A 14,557-nucleotide genomic window follows, 5' to 3' on the forward strand; every position below is an offset into this window, starting at 1 on the left:
GCACATTCTTCCACTGCACATCTACCATTCCAGTGTTTTACTTGCTATATTGTATTTACTTCGCCACCATGGCCTTTTTTTGCCTTTACCTCCTTTATCTCACCTCATTTGCTCACATCGTATATAGACTTGTTTCGACTGTATATTTGTTTTTACTCCATGTGAAACTCTGTGTTGTTGTATGTGTCGAACTGCTTTGCTTTATTTTGGCCAGGTCGCAATTGTAAATGAGAACTTGTTCTCAACTTGCCTACCTGGTTAAATAAAAGTGAAATAAAAAATATAAAAAATAAAAAATGTTCCTGCAACACAGAAGTAAGACTGGAGATTACATGGCTGCAGAAGGCGGTGACGGACCCTGGCTTTAAGTTTACGGCCACCATGGTGCACAGCCCTAGGAATATGCCTCAGGACTACCTGGCATGATGACTTCTGGCTGTGCCCAGTCCACCTGGTCGTGCTGCTGCTCCAGTTTCAACTTGCCCCTGAACTGCTGTTTTTGATTGATTGATTCAGCATGTTGGATGCTGGGCTCCCTGCCTGTGCCATTAAACCCCTACAACTCATCCAGAACGCCGCAGCCCGTCTGGTGTTCAACCTTCCCAAGTTCTCTCACGTCACCCCGCTCCTCCGCTCTCTCCACTGGCTTCCAGTTGAAGCTCGCATCCGCTACAAGACCATGGTGCTTGCCTACGGAGCTGTGAGGGGAACGGCACCTCAGTACCTCCAGGCTCTGATCAGGCCCTACACCCAAACAAGGGCACTGCGTTCATCCACCTCTGGCTTGCTCGCCTCCCTACCACTGAGGAAGTACAGTTCCCGCTCAGCCCAGTCAAAACTGTTCGCTGCTCTGGCTCCCCAATGGTGGAACACACTCCCTCACGACGCCAGGACAGCGGAGTCAATCACCACCTTCCGGAGACACCTGAAACCCCACCTCTTTAAGGAATACCTAGGTGAAATGTCAGAACGATTCATCGAATTCAACGGCCAGCTGGTGGAGGCCTTTTGTGCCCTTGACCTAGAGAGCCATGACTTTCTAGATGTGAAAAAGGTGAAACCACTGCTGAATCTAAGCAAAACAGATTCGGTGGAAGCTGAGTTTTTGCAGACTGAATTCACCCACTCTGTCTTCAATGAGGACAAATGGACCCCACTTGATATCCTGCAACGATTCTCTGGGCCTCTCTCCGCTATGCCGACCGTGCTTACTGCACTGAAACATGGACTGACATGGGGTGTCCACAGCTACATGCGTGTTCAGTCAACACAGAAGAAGCATGCTACACCCGAGAAAAGCTCAACTGGCATTTGAGGGGGATATTACAAGAAGATTTCGGGGGAGAGGAATGATCGATTATTCAGAAAGTTCCACAGAGCATCAAGGAAGCTGCAACTCTTTTGAAAATGTACGATTGAAACAATCTAGCTGGTTGGTTTCTGTCAAAATCTTGCTTTATTATGTAGGGCGCCGTCTATGGGGCTGATAGAGCGCAGCGAGATTTCGTGCCATTGAACCTGTCAATTCTTGTTCAAAACCTTTATGTTTATTGTGGTATAGCGTGATATAAACAGAATTCAATATAATTCCAATGCAAGAGCCCAAATGACACCCCTGGGAATAGCTACATATAAGTTTCATCATAGAGATAGATAGGCTACGGTCTATTATGGTTGTCTTGGTAACCTATTGTTTTATGAGTCTCTAAATATTGGATAAGTGTTTAGGCTAGGCTGGCATTGCTTAATTGATTACGTGGGTCTAATTTGATTCACAGAAGTATACTGTATCACAACGGCGTAGCTGAACTCATGAGCGAGCGACATGATTAATCATGTTTGAAGCTGCCATGTATAGGCCTATTTATTTAGATAGACGGCTGCATCTCACTGTAGTAGGCTGTAGGCTGCATCTCACTGTAGTAGGTTGTAGGCTGCATCTCACTGTAGTCCAAATCAGTCAGGTTTCAAGACTAGTCATTCAACTGAGACTGCTCTTCTCTGTATCACGGAGGCGCTCCGCACTGCTAAAGCTAACTCTCTCTCCTCTGCTCTCATCCTTCTAGACCTATCGGCTGCCTTCGATACTGTGAACCATCAGATCCTCCTCTCCACCCTCTCCGAGTTGGGCATCTCCGGCGCGGCCCACGCTTGGATTGCGTCCTACCTGACAGGTCGCTCCTACCAGGTGGCGTGGCGAGAATCTGTCTCCTCACCACGCGCTCTCACCACTGGTGTCCCCCAGGGCTCTGTTCTAGGCCCTCTCCTATTCTCGCTATACACCAAGTCACTTGGCTCTGTCATAACCTCACATGGTCTCTCCTATCATTGCTATGCAGACGACACACAATTAATCTTCTCCTTTCCCCCTTCTGATGACCAGGTGGCGAATCGCATCTCTGCATGTCTGGCAGACATATCAGTGTGGATGACGGATCACCACCTCAAGCTGAACCTCTGCAAGACGGAGCTGCTCTTCCTCCCGGGAAGGACTGCCCGTTCCATGATCTCGCCATCACGGTTGACAACTCCATTGTGTCCTCCTCCCAGAGCGCTAAGAACCTTGGCGTGATCCTGGACAACACCCTGTCGTTCTCAACTAACATCAAGGCGGTGGCCCGTTCCTGTAGGTTCATGCTCTACAACATCCGCAGAGTACGACCCTGCCTCACACAGGAAGCGGCGCAGGTCCTAATCCAGGCACTTGTCATCTCCCGTCTGGATTACTGCAACTCGCTGTTGGCTGGGCTCCCTGCCTGTGCCATTAAACCCCTACAACTCATCCAGAACGCCGCAGCCCGTCTGGTGTTCAACCTTCCCAAGTTCTCTCACGTCACCCCGCTCCTCCGCTCTCTCCACTGGCTTCCAGTTGAAGCTCGCATCCGCTACAAGACCATGGTGCTTGCCTACGGAGCTGTGAGGGGAACGGCACCTCAGTACCTCCAGGCTCTGATCAGGCCCTACACCCAAACAAGGGCACTGCGTTCATCCACCTCTGGCTTGCTCGCCTCCCTACCACTGAGGAAGTACAGTTCCCGCTCAGCCCAGTCAAAACTGTTCGCTGCTCTGGCTCCCCAATGGTGGAACACACTCCCTCACGACGCCAGGACAGCGGAGTCAATCACCACCTTCCGGAGACACCTGAAACCCCACCTCTTTAAGGAATACCTAGGATAGGATAAAGTAATCCTTCTCACCCCCCCCCCCTTAAAAGATTTAGATGCACTATTGTAAAGTGGCTGTTCCACTGGATGTAATAAGGTGAATGCACCAATTTGTAAGTCGCTCTGGATAAGAGCGTCTGCTAAATGACTTAAATGTAAATGTAATGTAGTAGACTGTAGGCTGTAGGCTGCATCTCACTGTAGTAGGCTGTAGGCTGTAGGCTGCATCTCACTGTAGTAGGCTGTAGGCTGCATCTCACTGTCGTAGGCTGTAGGCTGTAGGCTGTAGGCTGCATCTCACTGTAGTAGGCTGTAGGCTGCATCTCACTGTCGTAGGCTGTAGGCTGTAGGCTGCATCTCACTGTAGTAGGCTGTAGGTTGTAGGCTGCATCTCACTGTAGTAGGCTGTAGGCTGCATCTCACTGTAGTAGGCTGTAGGCTGCATCTCACTGTAGTAGGCTGTAGGCTGCATCTCACTGTAGTAGGCTGTAGGCTGCATCTCACTGTAGTAGGCTGTAGGCTGCATCTCACTGTAGTAGGCTGTAGGCTGCATCTCACTGTAGTAGGCTGTAGGCTGCATCTCACTGTAGTAGGCTGTAGGCTGCATCTCACTGTAGTAGGCTGTAGGCTGAATCTCACTGTAGTAGGCTGTAGGCTGTCGGCTGCATCTCACTGTAGTAGGCTGTAGGTTGCATCTCACTGTAGTAGGCTGTAGGCTGCATCTCACTGTAGTAGGCTGTAGGCTGTCGGCTGCATCTCACTGTAGTAGGCTGTAGGCTGTCGGCTGCATCTCACTGTCGTAGGCTGTAGGCTGCATCTCACTGTCGTAGGCTGTAGGCTGCATCTCACTGTAGTAGGCTGTAGGCTGCATCTCACTGTAGTAGACTGTAGGCTGTAGGCTGCATCTCACTGTAGTAGGCTGTAGGCTGTAGGCTGCATCTCACTGTAGTAGGCTGTAGGCTGCATCTCACTGTAGTAGGCTGTAGGCTGCATCTCACTGTAGTAGGCTGTAGGCTGTAGGCTGCATCTCACTGTAGTAGGCTGTAGGCTGCATCTCACTGTAGTAGGCTGTAGGCTGCATCTCACTGTAGTAGGCTGTAGGCTGCATCTCACTGTAGTAGGATGTAGGCTGCATCTCACTGTAGTAGGCTGTAGGCTGTAGGCTGCATCTCACTGTAGTAGGCTGTAGGCTGCATCTCACTGTAGTAGGCTGTAGGCTGCATCTCACTGTAGTAGGATGTAGGCTGCATCTCACTGTAGTAGGCTGTAGGCTGTAGGCTGCATCTCACTGTAGTAGGCTGTAGGCTGCATCTCACTGTAGTAGGCTGTAGGCTGCATCTCACTGTAGTAGGCTGTAGGCTGCATCTCACTGTAGTAGGATGTAGGCTGCATCTCACTGTAGTAGGATGTAGGCTGCATCTCACTGTAGTAGGTTGTAGGCGGCATCTCACTGTAGTAGACTGTAGGCTGTAGGCTGCATCTCACTGTAGTAGGCTGTAGGCTGTAGGCTGCATCTCACTGTAGTAGGCTGTAGGCTGCATCTCACTGTAGTAGGCTGTAGGCTGCATCTCACTGTAGTAGACTGTAGGCTGAATCTCACTGTAGTAGGCTGTAGGCTGCATCTCACTGTAGTAGGCTGTAGGCTGCATCTCACTGTAGTAGGCTGTAGGCTGCATCTCACTGTAGTAGGCTGTAGGCTGCATCTCACTGTAGTAGGCTGTAGGCTGTAGGCTGCATCTCACTGTAGTAGACTGTAGGTTGTAGGCTGCATCTCACTGTAGTAGGCTGTAGGCTGCATCTCACTGTAGTAGGCTGTAGGCTGCATCTCACTGTAGTAGGCTGTAGGCTGCATCTCACTGTAGTAGGCTGTAGGCTGCATCTCACTGTAGTAGGCTGTAGGCTGCATCTCACTGTAGTAGGCTGTAGGCTGCATCTCACTGTAGTAGGCTGTAGGCTGCTGTAGTAGGATGTAGGCTGCATCTCACTGTAGTAGGCTGTAGGCTGCATCTCACTGTATAGGCTGTAGGCTGCATCTCACTGTAGGCTGTAGGCTGCATCTCACTGTAGGCTGTAGGCTGTAGGCTGCATCTCACTGTAGTAGGCTGTAGGCTGCATCTCACTGTAGTAGGCTGTAGGCTGCATCTCACTGTAGTAGGCTGTAGGCTGCATCTCACTGTAGTAGGCTGTAGGCTGCATCTCACTGTAGTAGGCTGCATCTCACTGTAGTAGGCTGTAGGCTGCATCTCACTGTAGTAGGATGTAGGCTGCATCTCACTGTAGTAGGCTGTAGGCTGCATCTCACTGTAGTAGGCTGTAGGCTGCATCTCACTGTAGTAGGCTGTAGGCTGCATCTCACTGTAGTAGGCTGTAGGCTGTAGGCTGCATCTCACTGTAGTAGGCTGTAGGCTGCATCTCACTGTAGTAGGCTGTAGGCTGCATCTCACAGGCTGTAGTAGGCTGCATCTCAGGCTGTAGGCTGCATCTCACTGTAGTAGGCTGTAGGCTGCATCTCACTGTAGTAGGCTGTAGGCTGCATCTCACTGTAGTAGGCTGTAGGCTGCATCTCACTGTAGTAGGCTGTAGGCTGTAGGCTGCATCTCACTGTAGTAGGCTGTAGGCTGCATCTCACTGTAGTAGGCTGTAGGCTGCATCTCACTGTAGTAGGCTGTAGGCTGTAGGCTGCATCTCACTGTAGTAGGCTGTAGGCTGCATCTCACTGTAGTAGGCTGTAGGCTGCATCTCACTGTAGTAGGCTGTAGGCTGCATCTCACTGTAGTAGGCTGTAGGCTGCATCTCACTGTAGTAGGCTGTAGGCTGTAGGCTGCATCTCACTGTAGTAGGCTGTAGGCTGCATCTCACTGTAGTAGGCTGTAGGCTGCATCTCACTGTAGTAGGCTGTAGGCTGTAGGCTGCATCTCACTGTAGTAGGCTGTAGGCTGCATCTCACTGTAGTAGGCTGTAGGCTGCATCTCACTGTAGTAGGCTGTAGGCTGTAGGCTGCATCTCACTGTAGTAGACTGTAGGTTGTAGACTTTGTTGAGGTTATTTGGATCTCCATTTGCCTTTTGTTTACTGTGTTGGTTTACTGTAACTGTAACTAACCTAAATATAGATTGTGTCATGTCTTTATCAACCGGATATTTTGTTTACTTCTTGGTACCGCTGGTTTGTTCTGTTCTCATTCATTCGCAGTTGTGCCATGATATTCTAAGCCAAACTGCTATTCAGTATTTTTGTTTGCGTGCATGAATAACTAGGCTACTACTTTCAGCATTTAGTATGTATTATTTTGCATGATTTTGTGAAGACAGCTGTGTGTACAGCTACATTCACATAGGCTGTTTGTAATAGGTGAATTGCCTTATCTATCTTGCAGCCTATATGACCACAACGGCCCAGCTGTCGTGTGCTGTCCATTGTGCTGCTACAGCGCATAAGAGATAGGCTACAGATTTCAAAAGCACTCAATGATCTCGGAGTCTCTGCATTTGAAATGTATGTTTATTGTGGTATAGCCTGATATTAGGAAAACTCAATAAAATTCAGATGCAAGAACCCCCCCATTCACATATGGTTGAGTTGTCAACTAACACATATTCAACATAAAAATTCACCATGACATTGGATCTATGAAACAAAAAAATTGAAATTTCTTTAAACAATCACATCAAAACACTCAAATTTACACATTTCTGCTTCATCTATGATAGTGTGGTTAAAAACCTATTATCTGGCAATGACCAAAATATAGAGAGACATAAGATCCTCTTTGTCGTCGGGTCGACCTTCCACCTCTGTTGTTTTGGTTGGAACCTTTTGTTTACCTTAAAACAATACCCCAAGGCATTAGAATTGCACCAGAGGTGCAGACGGGAGATGCTCCACATGGTTAGATATGGTATGTATCATGCATCCCACTGGGGAAAATATGGTTGAATCACTGTCATTTCAACAACAATCAATCATGTGTTTGTTCTTGCTTGAATTAATGCCTGTGTGTGTGTGTGTTTGGTTTTGGTTACAGAAGTCCTCACAAGGATAGTAAAACAAGGAAAAGTGGGGACTGGTCCCCACAAGGAAAAATGCTTTTCTAGGATTAAGGCGTTCATGTGTGATGATCCACTTATTACCTTGCTATTCCTCTGTGAGAATCCTGATTACAATGTTTTATTTTACTAGGCAAGTTAGTTAAGAATTTTTATTTTATTTTCAATGACGGCCTAAGAACAGTGGGTTAACTGCCTTGTTCAGATATTTACCTTGTCCGCTTGGGAATTCGATCTGGCAACCTTTAGGTTACTGGCCCAACGCTCTTAACCACAATGCTACCTGCCTTGATAGTCTGATGCTACTGAGACCAACAATTAGCACTGTACGGTATAGTTTATCTTTTTATAATGTTATTCAAGAGATCATTTAGTTGATTTGTCATTTCAGTGCACAGTGCAGCACACATTTTGTTTCTAAAATGCTTAGTGCCTAGACTATGGTAGGCTAGTGCAGACTGCAGTAATTACATTGGAACCTAAAGACCAAACTCCCATGCACTGACTGCTATTGACTCGGGAGTCAATGCCTGCAAGACCATGGGAACCCCGTAAATCAAGTTTGACATGCAACATTTCCTGGTGCATAGCACAAGGTGGTCTACAAAGCTCCAGTAGGCCTATTTGTGCACCGAGAGTAGTTTACTAGTAGTTTACGAATTATTTCATTCTTGCTGCACACTCACTCCCAGTTTTATAGTAATTCATAATGTAAAACTAATAATGATTGTGTAGAAGTAGCACATAGAAGGGATTTGATGTCAGTCGCTTGGTATGATGCGAGTTCTTGGTGGCTAAAATTCCTGTTGACTGTCCCTTTAAACTGGAGAAAGAAAAAAGCTTCTGAACAGACTTTTGCGCGTGCGTAGCAATATAATGGTCCTCGAGGCAATACTGGAGTATAGAGCGCATTCCTAAAGGAAAATAGGTAAATAAAGTTACATTCTTTAACATTTTCATTTGACAAATAAATGCCTTGAATATTTCGTGTGTTCTTGAAGCGGCTCGTGGAAATATTTCCTGATTGGAATGATAGGAGTCGCTTGTAGAAAATCAGTCAGGAAATTATTTGATACAAATCATCCGCTTGTCAGCAAGCTAACCGTTAGCAAGACAAGCGTCAATCTCAGATGTCCATGACACACATAGGCAGCTATAATAATAATAATAATATCGCCAAAGATTACATCATGTATTTGATATCGCAATCAATATAACTTGTTTTAATTGTTCTAAAATAAAGGTTGAATAATTTTACATCCGGTGCCCCTTTCCAGGAGACCGTCAGAGTTGGCGCGTACGGCGCTGTGTTTATTACATTTGTGTTGGTCTTTTAGGCTCTTTCCGTCATGGCAGTAACATTCCTGTCACCCTGGTTAGCTTCGGGTCATTCGGTTTTTAGCCACGGATGTCTGAAATTCACAGCACACTGCTTGTGACGGCCATTTCCGTTGGGCGGTTATCAGGGCAGGACTTAAATGGGAATAATAGTGGACATTGACGCTCTATGGGAAAAGTGGCCTAAACACCCAGTGGAAATGATGGCCTACTTTCTAGTTTGGATATGTAGAGTTGTGTAAATATCTGAACCAACTGTTGTATGACTCCGCTGTTGACCCGTTTCTGCTCATTAAAGTTGGTAACTGTTTTTGGTGAATGTTTTTCTATCAACAGACACTGTCACCCATCCCAAACAGACCAGAAGGAGTCATGGGGAGTGGTAAGTGGGGAAGGGCCTTGTTTAAACTCCATAACATGGTTTACCCAGGAAATACAAATGTTAGCCGACTCTCCCTTAAGTGAGTCTAATCAGGCATTCCTGGGGCGTATAAACACAATATGGTTCCTGTCCACAGCCTCTGGTCTGATCCCAGATCAGCTTAACAGAGGGCTGCTCTGTCCGCCTGTCTTGATTCCAAGAGCTAGTTTCCCTTATGCTGGCCATGGTTGGCCTTTCTAATCAAAGAAGCTTTTGTTTTATACAGAAATGTAGTTAGTAGGCATTTCCTTCTTTTTCTACTTTCTTTGTATCAACCTCTGCCTCTTTTTCTCTTTGCCTCTCTATCCCGAGTGGCAAGGTGTTCTAAGACACTATGTCAGTACTCGAGACGTCACTACAGACACCCTGGTTCGAATCCAGACTGTATCACAACGGGCCGTCTCTCTTCCTGTCCCTCTCTCGCTCTCTCTTCCTGTCCCCCTCTCTTGCTCTCTCTTCCTGTCCCCCTCTCTCACTCTCTCTTCCTGTCCCCCTCTCTCTCTCGCTCTCTCTTCCTGTCCCCCTCTCTCTCTCGCTCTCTTCCTGTCCCCCTCTCTCTCTCTCTCGCTCTCTCTTCCTGTCCCCCTCTCTCTCGCTCTCTCTTCCTGTCCCCCTCTCTCTCTCGCTCTCTCTTCCTGTCCCCCCTCTCTCTCTCGCTCTCTCTTCCTGTCCCCCTCTCTCTCTCGCTCTCTCTTCCTGTCCCCCTCTCTCTCGCTCTCTCTTCCTGTCCCCCTCTCTCTCTCGCTCTCTCTTCCTGTCCCCCTCTCTCGCTCGCTCTCTCTTCCTGTCCCCCTCTCTCGCTCGCTCTCTCTTCCTGTCCCCCTCTCTGCCTCTCTGGTCTCCCTTCATCTCTCTCTGACAGTGTTCTTGCCGTCGGACCTCGCCAACACAGTGCTGAGGCGTTTGCGCAGGGACAATGGCTACCTGTTAGAGGAGATCCGTCAGGGCAACATCCAGAGAGAGTGCAGAGAGGAGATCTGCACCTACGAGGAAGCCAGGGAGGCCTTTGAGAACGATGACAAAACTGTGAGTGAGACGCACGCAACCAAGGTTGGGGTCAATTTCAATTCAGGAAGTAAATGATAAGCATTAAGGACTATTTGAATGTTTGACTGCCTTGTTGACTTTCTAAATTGAAATGGAATTGACCCCAACCCGTATGCAACACACACAGTGCTCTTTGTTGTTGCCTTTGCTCCCGTATTGAGAGAGACACACATTCTCACTCTAACAAAAACACTTGTAGTCCTACTCCAGTGTGCTGGCCAGTGGAATGTTCCTGTTTTTCAGGAAGGGATGATGGTCAGCAAGAAGAGCAGCTGACTCCCTAAGAAAGAGAGCGAGCTGCTCAGTAGGGAGAGGATCATTACAAAAACTATTGTCAGGGGTGGGAAGGCACAGTCAGTCACGCAGAGGGATGTAGTACATACGGACAGCTGTGTGTGTGTGTTTTCTGGAGCTTGACATTCAGAACATTGCAGATGGAAATGGCATTTCTTTAACATTCCATATTATAGTGAAATCTTGATTATCTGTTACGTTCATTTCTTTGTTATATTCTTCAACATATAACTCAATGCCCCCTGTGTTTATTCTAAGCGGATAATTCTGACGGTGTATCTCTCTGATTGGCTACAGCAACGGTTCTGGGAGGAGTATGTGCGGGAGAGCAGTGGCGGGCAGCAGTTGGAGGGCAGAGTCCACTCCCTCTACCTGATCCTCCCCTTGCTCCTGGTGCTCCTGATCTCCGGCGTGGCCATCACTGTGTGGCGCTGCCACTCCCGCAAGCGCTCGGAACGCAACCCCGCGCTGGGCCACTCCCACCGGGACCCCACCCTATCATTAGTCTCCATGGACCGGTGGGGGCGGGACCTCCACGACCACTCGGAGCTCAGCGTCAACAGTAGCCCCGCCGACCCGGGCTCGGAGGTCACGCCGGCGAGGGGAGGCAGAGGAGACCCGCCCCCGTCTTACGATGAGGCGGTCGGCCACACAGATGTGCACATAGAGACAGAGCCTCCTCCTCAGTATGAGGACATCATTGACCATGGGAAGTGAAGTGACACCCCCCCCATGCCCTGTCTCAACCGGCCTCCATCCAGCTAGATCAGGGGTGTCAAACTCATTCCATGGAGGGCCTTCTGTCTGCTGGTGTTTTTTTTCTTTTCTTCTCAATTCAGACCAGTTGAGGGGAGGTACTAACTAATCAATGACCTTAATTTGTCAGTCAGGTCCAAGGGAGGAGGGAAAACCTCAGTGGGAGGGAGGAGGGAAAACCTCAGTGGAATAAGTTTGACACATGAGCTTCCTGCCCGGTCTCACCCTCCTGCTCACCTCCCTCTAACTGTTATGTTACTACACTAACAGAGATGTTGGATGCAATAACGTTGATGCTTGCACTGACCATCGGATAGGGGTGGAGTGATGGTGAAGATGATACCAAATGTTTGATTTTGCTATACCCAAATGTACAGTTATTTAACCATACTGCCATACATCAGTGATGTTATGAGTACGCTGGAGGTTTGGGGCTTGATGAATGGTAAAAAAAGAAAACTGTTCTGATTTCCATACTTCTAAAAATAAGAGCTATCAAATCTGATAACTAAAAAGTTATTTTCAAAACATGAACATTTTAAAAAGTATTATTTCAAGCTGTGTACTTTCTGATCTGTGTGTGTGTGTGTGTGTGTTGTTTTGAATGTTCTGGGAGTGAATTGTAAAAAAAAGAAAAAAAGTTGTAATTTTTGCCATACATTTTGGTTAGCCAGTAGTAGCTTTGTACACAGACTTGGATGGATCTATCCCAGCGTCATATGAATTAGTCAGGGACAGTCAATATTCTCAGAACATATTCCCTAAGTGTGCATCCCAAATGTTACCCTATTCCCTATGTAGTGTACTAATTTTGACTCGTCCATATGGGTATTAGTGCACTAAATAGGGCATAGCGTCTCCGTGTGACACTATGGGAGCTGTGCTGGCGTGACCTGCGAGGGAACATGGGACAGGAAGCTACACACAATTACTCATTTTCTCTCTTTGGGCTACATACAATATTAAATATTACACACGCACAGTGTGTGTGTGTGTGAGCGCATTTTTATTTTACTGCGGATAACAGCACCGACTACATTGATGATAATAATGGTGTGAATAACATGAGGTGTTTGACTGAAGGCACTTTGTGTTGTGGCAGTTGGTTTGGTTCTATTCAGCACTACCAATAACACTCACCAATAATGTTGTCAGCTTTTGGGCGACTGTATATTTTACATGCCAATTATGCAGCTGGGGGACTAAATGTAGACATCCTAAACACTAAATATCTGTGTAATATTCATACATGTAATATGACGATGGCCCTGTAAACACTTATTTCTTGAGACAATGTAGTTTGACCGGGATTCAATCTTATCCGCGTCAAAGTGCGTTGACATTTTAACAGTAATTCCTGATTGTGCCGACATTGCAACGTGTACTGTTAATGCGATCTCAGCAAACGTTGGGAACATTGCCTTTAGAAGGCGTAATGTCGACAGCACTCTACGTATTGAAGTACGGCCTTTGTCTGCACAATAATGTTTACACAGTAATTGTGCCGTGTCACTACAAAAATAATCACACAGCGTTGTTGAGATTTTTTTTGCGTTGCATCACAACCATTGTGCCAAATGCGTTATACATCAGTTGTAGAACTTGAGTGTGCACGGGGCCTGTGTAATCTGTACACTGCAGATGTATGAGAGGACTGATGTATTTTGTTGACCTGTGGAACTGCAGCACTTATCTCTATGCTATATGACCTGTGATTGGGATGTGCTGGTTGATGTAGACATTTTGGTTGGGTTTATGGCCCTGTCCAGAAATGGCCCCTACCCTTTTAATCAAGGCTCTCCAATCCTGTTCCTGGAGAGCTACCCTCTTGTACAGTTTCACTCCAATCCCTGTTGTAACTAACCTGGTTCAGCTCATCAGCCAGCTAATTATTAGAATAAGGTGTGCTAGATTAGGGTTGGAGAGAGAACCTACTGGATGGTAGCTCTTCAGGAACAGGGTTGGAGTGAGAACCTACAGGAGTGTCGCTCTCCAGAAACAGGGTTGGAGTGAACACCTACAGGAGGGTAGCTCTCCAGGAACAGGGTTGGAGTGAACACCTACAGGAGGGTAGCTCTCCAGGAACAGGGTTGGAGTGAAAACCTACAGGAGGGTAGCTCTCCAGGTTGACAGCAGATACGTTTACCTCATTTCATGCAATTCTACTCATTTTGCCATGGGGTAGTTTAACAGCAAATGTTCTGCAATTTGGCACATTTTGCATTAGGGTGGAGAGATTATTTTTTTTGGTTGCAGTTTTTAATATCTGATTGAGATTAACAAAATCAATAGGGGCCCCCGGTTTATAATTTTACCATAAAAGCTTTAGATAGCTGGCCACTAAAACAAGCAATCTAAAAATGTTTAGCTGACATGAGCTAATTGAATGACTATCAGTGACTTGACATAAGAGAAACAGCTGATGCACATCCACATTTGGAAATTGCACTTTGTGTATTCTATTCTAACTCTCAACAGTCGTAAGTTGATACCCTGACTGTTCCTATTATTATTATATTATTGATTTGATGGCCTTCGAAAGGCTGGCCGTCAGTTGCCAAGCCCTGTGTTAAAGCAATATGGTGATAGTTCCACCTTTCCCTCTGATAGGCTAAGTGGAATAGTTGCTATTTTGCTTACATCTGTCCAATCATTTCAGATCTTTTAAGTGTACACATAGGTGGTAGAAGATGAGTTTCTGGACATGACCTATTATTGTACTGTTACCTTTTGAAATTCTGTTTTTACAATGCCTTAAGCAAATACATTAATGTAAATATATGGTAAACCTTTGGATATGTACTGACCTTGAATTAATTTGTAATAAAATACATTCAAATGTGTGGAGCCATGTTCTGTAAGTGCCTCCAAATTTATCCAACACTTTCCTTGTAGTTTTAAAATAGAAAAGCATGATGTGAGTACCATCTTTATCCATTCTGTGGACATTCATCTCTGCTATTTAAAAAAGCTGTTTAAACAATCTTAACTATATATGTAGTGATTCCTTAACCATGTCTAAATAGACCTGACCACTGTTTGCTTCGTGTGAATTCACCCCTGGTTCTAACATGGCTGCGTTTACACAGGCAGCCCAATTATTATATTTTTTTCACTAATGGGTCTTTGGACCAATCACGTCAGATCTTGTCTTTTTCAGAGCTGGACTTGTCAGACATTTACATTACATTTAAGTCATTTATCAGACGCTCTTATCCAGAGCGACTTACAAATTGTCAGGAATCATTTCGCTATAAGGTCTAAACCTGTTGTATTCAGCATTTCACTGTATTTGGCATGTGACAATTTTTCTTATTGGTCAAAAGACTAATTTGTGTCGTTTACATTTTTTTTGTTAAACAGGCTGCCCAACTAGCTTCTTTAAGTATGTAACCAAACAATCCTGGTGCCCTCCCCTTTTCTGGCTCACCAGACTAGATCCTGAGTTAGAGAACAGAAGATCACAGGCTCCAATCTTGACGATGCACTTT

The 14,557-nt window shown here is 46.3% G+C and overlaps 1 protein-coding gene across 2 annotated transcripts; it reads left to right on the plus strand.

The window, feature by feature from the left end:
- The first annotated feature begins 8,023 nt into the window (after positions 1 to 8,023).
- LOC118401548 (transmembrane gamma-carboxyglutamic acid protein 1-like) lies at positions 8,024 to 13,913 on the plus strand. Of its 2 annotated transcripts, none has more exons than XM_035799155.2 (4): positions 8,024 to 8,138; positions 8,885 to 8,930; positions 9,832 to 9,995; positions 10,608 to 13,913. In XM_035799155.2, exons 2-4 carry the CDS (start codon positions 8,921 to 8,923, stop codon positions 11,025 to 11,027), a joined length of 594 nt encoding a protein of 197 aa, XP_035655048.1. In that variant the 5' UTR covers positions 8,024 to 8,138; positions 8,885 to 8,920; the 3' UTR covers positions 11,028 to 13,913. The 2 variants fall into 2 exon arrangements, with proteins under 2 accessions (XP_035655048.1, XP_035655049.1); XM_035799156.2 differs by lacking the exon at positions 8,024 to 8,138 and adding an exon at positions 8,567 to 8,786.
- The last annotated feature ends 644 nt before the right edge of the window (positions 13,914 to 14,557 follow it).

Source organism: Oncorhynchus keta, chromosome 22 (assembly GCF_023373465.1).
Source record: "Oncorhynchus keta strain PuntledgeMale-10-30-2019 chromosome 22, Oket_V2, whole genome shotgun sequence".
Taxonomy (NCBI): domain Eukaryota; kingdom Metazoa; phylum Chordata; class Actinopteri; order Salmoniformes; family Salmonidae; genus Oncorhynchus; species Oncorhynchus keta.

Bases quoted from the DNA above. Each gene is read 5' to 3' on its own strand.
- LOC118401548 (XM_035799155.2), top strand. The intron at 9,996-10,607 runs GTGAGTGAGACG...GATTGGCTACAG, and splicing joins TTGAGAACGATGACAAAACT to CAACGGTTCTGGGAGGAGTA.